At 37.8% G+C, this 9813-nt stretch overlaps 1 protein-coding gene across 1 annotated transcript; it reads left to right on the top strand.

Moving 5' to 3' along the window:
* The first annotated feature begins 446 nt into the window (after positions 1–446).
* Positions 447–5376, top strand: LOC113761137 (beta-xylosidase/alpha-L-arabinofuranosidase 2-like). The gene is made up of 7 exons (XM_027303995.1): positions 447–953; positions 2115–2402; positions 2507–2676; positions 2825–2922; positions 3412–3762; positions 4004–4414; positions 4586–5376. Exons 1-7 carry the CDS (start codon positions 531–533, stop codon positions 5161–5163), a joined length of 2319 nt encoding a protein of 772 aa, XP_027159796.1. The 5' UTR covers positions 447–530; the 3' UTR covers positions 5164–5376.
* Positions 5377–9813: the final 4437 nt, after the last annotated feature.

Consider the following 9813-nt stretch of genomic DNA (forward strand, 5'->3'; position numbering starts at 1 on the left):
AAACTTACCTCAATTTTCTCTCCATACGTAGAGCGAATGTTGTGTTGTGTACAGATAGGTATAACAAACACCCGATACCATCATTCGGTGATACACTAAAACCACACTTTATCCTCGTCTTCACAGTACGCATTGAAAAAGACGCTTCCGAACAAGAAATTCACGTAGAAATCGTACGCAACTCATAAATGGTAAAGGAAAAATCTTTCACGGATTTAAAAGAGAGAGGAGGGATCTACTTCTACATCTGCTGTTGAAAGCAAGTAGCAGGAGGCGTACAGAATCTACATTCGAGGGACCCAAAGAAAGCCCGTCTTACTCTTCTTATCCGTCACGGGTTGCTAGAAAACAACATGTGTGTTTCAAACTCTCAATAAAAAAAGGGAAAAGGAAAAAGAAAAAGACCTCTGTTTTGGCTATAAAAGAAACCAACCCCAGATTGTAATTTGTAACGCAAACGCGGATTCCCAATCTCTCTTGTTTAAGAAAGAGAGGGGGTCGGTCAAGTCAGGTCAGGTCACACAAAAACAATGGCCTCTCAGTATGCAAAACACTCTGTTTTGCTCTGCTTCCGCATTGTTTTCAGCTGCTTCTTTTTGCCCCAAATTTTCTTGTTCAATGCAAGATTGGCTTCTGCTCAGACTCCAGCTTACGCCTGTGCATCGGGGAATTATACGTTCTGCGATACGTCGCTGGACGTGAAAATCAGGGTGGATGATCTAGTCAAGATGCTGACATTGCAGGAGAAGGTTGCAAACTTGGTGGATGGTGCTGCAGGGGTGAGCAGGCTCGGAATACCGAAATATGAATGGTGGTCCGAGATTTTACACGGAGTTTCTAACACTGGTCCGGGAGTTCATTTTACTAGTTTGGTGCCCGGTGCCACCAGCTTCCCTCAAGTTATACTAACTGCAGCTTCTTTCAATAAATCCCTTTTCGAAATCATTGGGAAGGTAATAATAATATCTCTCATTCACATCGCATCCCTCCTTGGCCTAACGTCATTGGTTCATATTGAAATGCCGGTAATCATCTTCACATTCCTCGAAAACGTTCATTCTTTTCTGTGCTTTCTTCAATCAAGATTGTTACTTATTTTTGGTGCCTATGTATTTGTGAGCGGTTGCATTCATGGTTCTAGTTTGCAGTTGATAATTATGGAGTCTTTGTGATAGTGAATGATATTACTCCATAAGGTTTGGTATGGTACGCATATAGATTGTTTCTACAAGCAAGCATTAATGGCTCGGTCAGGAGAAAATCAAATATCCTCCAGCGCCTTCAGTCGCTGATTATACTGTACCATTCTCTGGAAAAAGGGCATTCACCTGAAAACGTGTGCCACTCACAAAGGACTCAGAGAATGAAGGGTGTACACACATGATAGCCGGAGGGATATGTTTGAAAAGGACGCACTTTTGTTTCAAAATCATGATAGAACAGCAGCAGGAGTCAATTGTGAAATTTCACGCACGTCACCATCATTTTATTTATTCTAATAATTTTTTTTTATTTAAAGCACCGGTAATGCTGTTTTACAGACGCCAGCCATGATGCCCACTTTTTCTGAGGGATAAAACGCGGAGTAAGATGTCGTCTTAGGGACGCAAGACACTACAACTAGGAATTGATGTGAAAGGAAAAGGGTTATTTATTAACAGCACCATTGACGAATTTCAGTTCTTTCTTTGATTTCAATGGACAGGTAGTCAGGTAGACTTGTTCTAGGAAAAAATAGACTGCTGTCTGTGTTGTTCGATTTGAACACGTCTAGTAAAACTTAGTGTTAGGTAAATATGGCCTTGTCAATTTGCTCGCCACGGCACGAGGGCTGAAGTCTTTCAGCTTGCAAAATCTTTTCATCAAGTCTTTCTGATTATATGTCATTGCCCTTCTAGTTGGTCTGTGTTTATCTACCAACTGTGATGACTTGAACGCTCATCATAGCTTTTTTGAATGAAGAAAATGATTCATGATGCTGACATTACCAGAAGCAACTTGTCGCAGGCTTGTCTGGTGTAACTTGATGCCAAAAATTTAACGTCGGATAGATAACTTTTTTTGGAAAAAAAAGAAAAGTAAAATATAACTGAAAATTTGTTGTACGTGAACAGGTGGTCTCCACGGAAGGCAGAGCAATGTACAATGTAGGATTAGCAGGGTTGACGTATTGGTCGCCGAATGTGAATATATTTCGCGACCCCAGATGGGGAAGAGGGCAGGAAACACCAGGGGAAGATCCCACGCTCACTAGCAATTACGCAGCAGCTTTTGTTAGAGGTCTACAGCAGAGAGATGACGGTGATAAAGACAGGCTCAAGGTTGCTTCTTGCTGCAAACACTATACTGCCTATGATTTGGATAATTGGAAAGGAATTCAAAGATACACCTTTAATGCCTTGGTAATCTTGGATCTATGTACTGTTAATAAATTAATTTACTGCTGACGAACGAAATTTTTTTTTTTTTTTTTTTTTTTTAACTTCTGTTTTCGGGGTGGATTTAGGTTACACAACAAGATTTGGACGATACATTTCAACCTCCATTCAAGAGCTGTGTTCTTGATGGAAATGTTGCTAGTGTCATGTGTTCGTATAACCAAGTAAATGGCAAGCCAACCTGCGGTGATCCAGACCTCCTCTCAGGCATAGTTCGTGGAAAGTGGAACTTGAATGGGTATGATTTATTCTGCAATAATTTGCCAAAATCTCTTATTACTCCAAACAAACAAACAAACAAAAAAGAAAAAAAGAAAAGGGATTATCAAATAATATTAATAATGTTTGCAGAAATATGCATGATTGCTTTTAATTTGTTGCTGCAGGTACATAGTTACTGACTGTGACTCTTTAGATGTGATTTTCAACAACCAACACTACACCAAAACGCCAGAAGAGACCGTAGCTCTGACTTTAAATGCAGGTAATCATGTGAATGATTAGGTAAATCTTAATCGCATGGTGGCTAGTTAGGATGGTCGAACTAAAACCGAAGCACTTTACGTACTTTTCACCCCTAAAAAAGAAACAATAATGGACCACATGGTGTCTTTATACTTGTTTTTCTAATCATTATTAAACCCCAACTAACGATTATTAAAGGTTTATCCTACTGTCTTGCTTCTTTTTTGTCAAAAAGGATCCCAATATGGTAAATGCTTTTCCTTTTTCTTTTTGTTTCAAACTAGATTGCTTTTGTAGTAGTATTTGATATTTCTTCCTTTTTTTGCTTTCAAAAAAAAAAAAAGAAGAAGAAGAAGAAAAGCTAAAGTTAGAATAGTTTTAAGAAGTTGTCTGACTCTTACTACTGTGTTTCTGGAGATTACAAGCTTCTTGCTCGTATTATCACTCGAGAAAATCAAATTTAGATGGCTGATTTAGTTAATTGTACAATTTTCATCCAAATAATCAGGGGTGGATCTTAACTGTGGATCATTCCTGGCCAAAAACGGTGAATCTGCTGTAAACAAGGGACTGGTGAATGAATCAGTGATTGACAGAGCTCTCACGAACAATTTTGCCACCTTAATGAGACTTGGGTTCTTTGATGGTGACCCCAAAAAACAACTCTATGGAAATCTAGGACCAAAAGATGTGTGCACCCCGGAAAACCAGGAGCTTGCCCGTGAGGCTGCTAGGCAAGGAATTGTGTTGCTCAAGAACACTGCAGGATCACTGCCTCTATCCCCTGCTGTCATTAAATCCTTAGCTGTTATTGGACCAAATGCTCAAGCAACTCACACCATGCTTGGCAATTATGAAGGTACTTCAAATCTATCAAAGATGATACTACTATAATGTTTTTTGGCATTTATGCTGCTAATGTGCCACAGATTTGCTTGATCAGTTCATCCTCTGTAATTTGAGTCTCTGAACGGTGAAATACATGTCCAATGCCTTGCTGCTTTATTGATGGCTCTAAGCTAGTATTTGAGGTTATGCATATTATGATCAAACGTCGTAATTCTTGAAGTATCTTCCTGAACCATCTAAGAAATTTGCAGGTGTTCCGTGTAAATATGTGACGCCATTACAGGGTCTATCAGCCTCAGTCTCAACGGTATTCCAGGCAGGATGTTCCGATGTGTCCTGTGCCACTGCTCAAGTGGACGAAGCCAAGAAAATTGCAGCAGCAGCTGATGCGGTGGTTCTGGTAATGGGCTCTGATCAATCAATCGAGACGGAGGGCCGAGACAGAGTAAACATCACTCTTCCAGGACAACAGTCGTTGCTAATTTCAGAGGTTGCAAGTGTCTCCAAGGGACCTGTGATCCTGGTTATAATGTCGGGTGGAGGCTGGGATGTACAATTTGCAAAAGATAGCCCCAAAATTACCAGCATTCTCTGGGTTGGTTTCCCCGGGGAAGCAGGTGGAGCTGCAATAGCCGATGTCATATTTGGCCTACATAATCCTAGTAAGTTTTCCAGCAATTTGACCGAATTTTCACTAGTTCATCCACCTTATTAAAAAAGTTTACAGCTGAAATGAGAATTTCTGGTTTAGTATTTGATCAATGAAAGCCAACAACCTAATGTGCAACTCCTCCTTTAGCAAGTGAATCGTACTAACATAGTCCTGCTGCTAGGTGGAAGGCTACCAATGACATGGTATCCCCAATCATATGTTGACAAGGTCAGCATGACAGATATGCACATGAGACCAGACCCTGCCACAGGCTACCCTGGAAGAACATATCGATTTTACAAGGGACAAACTGTTTATTCATTTGGAGATGGATTGGGCTACTCCACATTTACGCACAGCCTAGTTCAGGCACCCAAGGTCGTCTCAGTTCCCCTGGAAGAGGGACATGTTTGTCGTTCGTCGTCGTCGACATGCAAGTCCATTGATGCAGTTGAGCAGAGCTGCAAGAACCTAGGCTTCAATATCCAACTGAGAGTGAGAAATGTGGGGACGATGAGTGGAAGCCATACGGTGTTATTGTTTTCCTCTCCCCCCTCAGTGCACAATGCAGCTCAAAAGCATTTGTTGGGCTTCCAAAAGCTCCATTTGACTCCACAAACAGAAGGCCTGGTGAAATTCAATGTGGACGTTTGCAAGCATTTGAGCATGGCTGATGAGCTAGGGAACAGGAAGGTGGCTGTGGGAGAGCATGTGCTGCATGTAGGAGATTTGAAGCATCCCTTGACTGTGAGGATATAAACGAAATTCCACACGGTGATTATTTTCTTTTTCCTTTTTTCTTTAAAGAAAGAAAGAGGAAATTGCTACAATATTGAAATCAAAGCCTTGAATAATTTGAGACAAGTGTAAGAAATGTGTATTTTTTCTTTCACTTTCGAAAGATGGAAATTCTTGGTTGCATTTGAATTGATAAATTTGGTTGGATTTGGATATTATTAAATCCTTGACTCATGCTAGTCATAGCCCTCAAATTGGTTGGATAACTAAGAAAGAGTTTTCCTCCAGAACATCAGCCCAATCTATTTAACGCATTTTCTTGGTATCAGACTATCAGTATTGCAGTCCATTTGATCTCATATATGTGGTTTCGATGTTATCCCAATTGATTATTGATTGAGCAGCATAGGCCCAATTGCTTCCAAAGATCTTCTTTCTTTTGTTCATCTGCGTTTCAGTTTATAAGATCTGCGTTTCCTCTGATGGATCCAATCGCGCAAAGTCCACCAAGCACAAATTTTCATCAGCTTATAGTTTTCATCCACCAGATCCCAATAGATTTCTTTTCATCCTGATATGCTAATTGAAAAAAGTTAAAAAAATAAAATAAAATTGGGTACTCAGTAAAACTAATAGCAACACAGGAAAACAATTTTGACTTTCCTTTTTATGGTTGCATCAATTTGAAAACTAACATTACTAGGCCTCCAAATGCCTATGGAGTAAGCTGATGACATCAGAGGTCACTTTCTTTCAAGGTATCCCAATGCATAATTAACTTCTAATTTGCTGTTAATCATATCCGTCCTATGGTTGTACCTGATTTCCATCACTATTAATTGTTATTTAACAGCCTATTCTATCCGGGTTATGTATACAAGTATTATGGGTTCACATATATTCATCCTCGTAACTTTGTCACTAGCACAGTCTAAGTTACCATATATGGATAAAAATATAATTTAAATTTATTTTTAAAATTTTTTAAAAGAGAGAGATCATGAACAAATAAGATTAAAGGAGAGTTAGTTACCAAAATAGGCAAAATCCAAGTATACATTAATTCATTTCAATTAGTCGTGAACCTAAAAAAGAGAAAATAGTTGATTAAATTAATTGCTTTCAAACATTTATATATACATGCATGCATACATACATATGCATAATTATTTATGTATACAAAATCTTTTAAGGTTCGCTACAATCTTGGAATGCAACTCTTTGTTAGTGCATTTTGTGCATAGGGCTACTCACGAATCGAGTCGGATCGCGAGCGACTCGAATACGAGCTCGGTCAATATCGAACTCGAGTCGAGTTTGAGCTCAAGTTTGAGTTCAAAAATATTAAACTCCCGCTCGCGTGCCAAATTATATATATATATTATTTTTTATTTTAATAGTAAAATTACATATATATCCCTAATATTTTATTATATTGTTAAAAAATTATTATTTTATTCATTTTTAAAAATAAAAATAATTATTTTTATTTTTAAAAAATAAAATAATTATTATTTTTTTATTTTAAATTTCGAGCTTGACATTTTAAACTCGTCGAGTTCGAGTTTCATGAAATTAACTGGAGGCTCGACTCGATAAGGTCAAAACTCGACTCGACTCGGATCGTTTGCACTCCCATGCATGTATAATCTTTTGAAATGAAAAAGAAAAATAGCCATATTTTATTAAATTCATAGTGCGAAATCTGATATGCTAGTAGATCAATCGTTGCAGATAAGGCTTTTGACGACGTGGTCAAGGTTGAGAACCTATGATTTAGTGCTCCTGGTTCAAGTTTTATTAATAAGTATAATTTTCTCTCAACTAGTAAGTGAGTATTCATTTGACCACTAGCTAATAGGTTAGTCCATATACTACTGAGCTGTGCATATGCTTTTGCTATTGCAGATTTCTTGTAAATATTAGTTTAAAAATGAAAAAAAAAAAAGGTAAAAGAGATCAACCATTAATTCGTTTCTCCAGCCTCACGCTCCCTATTTTGTCTTTTTCATCACGCGGCCTGTTATTATGTGTTCATCTTCGAAGTGATGAAGAAGAAAGCACTGAAAGCAAGCAGTGAAATCGCCTCAAAATAAATCTTTGTCGTATCCGATGTGAAGGATAAGATTTATTAAGTAATTAGCCTAAAACGACTCTGGTCATGTGTGGTTGTAGTTAAATTCACCGGAATAGCCAATCCGGGGGTTTGGTTGGATGAGTCTTGCATGCGTTTCTGGTATCACAATCTGCGAAGTTATTCCATTGGATCACACAGTTTCCCTTGCGATGGCTACATTTAGTAAGAAGAATTCTTCAGTAAGAGAACATGATTACATTTGTTGTCCCACCTGATCTTAGATTGTTTATTGATTTACTTTTATTTTTTAGGAGGAAAAAAAAAAGTTACACCTTCTCCTCTCTCTTGACCGTCGTGTCGTAGTCATATCTCATAAGTCATGTACATTTTTAGACAATTCTAGAGTTTTGTTGAATTTAAAGGTTTAAACTATAAGCTTAGCCCTTATTTGGAATGCAATTTTTCTTTAAAAATATTTTTTTTATTTATACTTTATGTAAACACGCTTCTCAATAATTTTTTTTTACTTCACGTACGTCAAATTATTGTAATATAATTTTCTATAAAAATTTCAGAAAATAGCAACCCATTCCCCCTCAAACCCATTGACAAAGGAGATAGGCAGCCATAACTGCTTGCTCGGAGATAAAGCTAGTCAACTGGGGACTGTTGCATTGTCCACGGGTGGTTTAAAAAGATGGGCTGTTGTAATCTTGGGTCTGGGGTAGTTCGAATCCTACCATATCTGGAGGCTGGACAACGTGCCAAATAGGTAAAATAAGGCTATGCTTCGCTTTGCTTTCGCTTTCGTCGATGGGAAGGCTACAGTTTGCACTTTCTTTTTCTCTGATTCGCACACAGGATTAAATAAATTAAATGCAAAATGCCACTCTTTAACTACCATCATTATGTGATTTCATCCTCAAACTACTAATTACTACTACTAAAATGTGTCACTATACTACTACTCTCACATTGTTTAGAATATTACGCTAATTCGTCTCCAACTTTTCCAATTGAAAAAGACCGCATTAGCAAGTCATAGTAGTAATAAATTGTTTGCCCGGGGCTACCACCGAAGCGTTTTTTTCTTTGCTCCCCCAAGTCTCATGAGTGGTTGTCATTGCCGCATCTGCAATGACTTATTGACAAAATAATCAAATTTCTCATAAAACTGGAACTAAGTACATCGCAAGAGTTTATTGATGCAATGATGATGTTACGGTACGTAAAAGAAGAGATTAGAAAATTTCAAGGGTTTTAGTTATAAGTAAATTTTATATATACTGATAGTGTATATATTGTCTTGATTAGATGAATGTCACGTAAGTAATTGTCATATCTTTTTTCCTTCCTATTGGGTTGGATCAAATTAATGTTGTTGGGTAAATTGCTGCAATTCATATATAGTTTGGGAGGGGAAGGGGGGCATATCCCAAATAGGATGAAAATTGAAGGGTGCATCTGCAATTGACACATGAGTTTATGTGCTTAGAAGGAAAAAACAAACAACCCTTGCTTTCCTGTACTATTGCATGCCAGTGTTTGCTTTTCTCTTTCACACAGCACACCCGGTGAACAACGCACTCTCGAAAGACAACACAAACTAGATCAGATGAGCGTAGGGATAGGAGCAGTAGTAGAGGCAGAGTAAATTATTATCGACTGTAAAAAAAAAACTAAAATTTTTGACAAGGAAAAGTTTGGGTTAGTTAAAATTGAAGCCACCTCTCCATCATCTCCGAGTTACTTGTCTTGATTATTTGGACTGTCCACTTTTCTCAAACAAAAAATTTCTATATTTTTTTATAAATATAATTTTTATTTATCTTTTTATCTTATCACATCAAATATTCTTTTTAATAAAAACTTTAAAGAATTACGTGTCATTTCATCTCATCTCAAGAAGTATATCAAATCATTACAATTCAAACAGGCTCGCTGGGGGGGGGGGCGGATGGGGTGGGGTTACGTTGTCGATTCCTAGGGTCTCAATTAGTCGTGGAATCTTCCGATTAGAGGATGACATATGCACAATGTGCGGCCTAGATTCCAACGTAATTTGAGTAATAATTGTTTTCAGATGCAGCGAATAGGGAGTGGAGCAGCCTCGTGTGAAGAGCGTGCGAGGAGGACAATTAATATTAAGGACACCAGAGGCGGACCCCACCCAACTACTTTTCCATGCCTTGTTGGCTACTTGCTACTTGATTGGAGAGCCGAGCCTGAAGCCCCACAAAAATTTGTCATAATATATTACGATCTTCGGTGATTTCGACGGAGTTTCTACTTTCGTCGAATTCTCTCCCCTTTTTTTAAAATTAAACTAGATTAAATTATAGAAATTCTATTATTGCGACAAAAAAAAAAAAGGAGCCTGAAGCCTCTTTATCAATTAAGCTTCGGCTGCATTTCTTGTTTGTTTGTTGGTTTTCTATTCACAACTCAAAAAAGTCAATGGTTTCCCTGGTTTCCATCAATGCATAATATTACTAGTTATTGAAAATCAATTCATTCAGGAAGATTTTTTTTTTCTTTTTTTGCAACTTGTGAGTCCGATAGCAAATGGCAAAAGGTCACAACCCTTCGATTAG

This window comes from Coffea eugenioides, chromosome 2, assembly GCF_003713205.1.
Source record: "Coffea eugenioides isolate CCC68of chromosome 2, Ceug_1.0, whole genome shotgun sequence".
Taxonomy (NCBI): domain Eukaryota; kingdom Viridiplantae; phylum Streptophyta; class Magnoliopsida; order Gentianales; family Rubiaceae; genus Coffea; species Coffea eugenioides.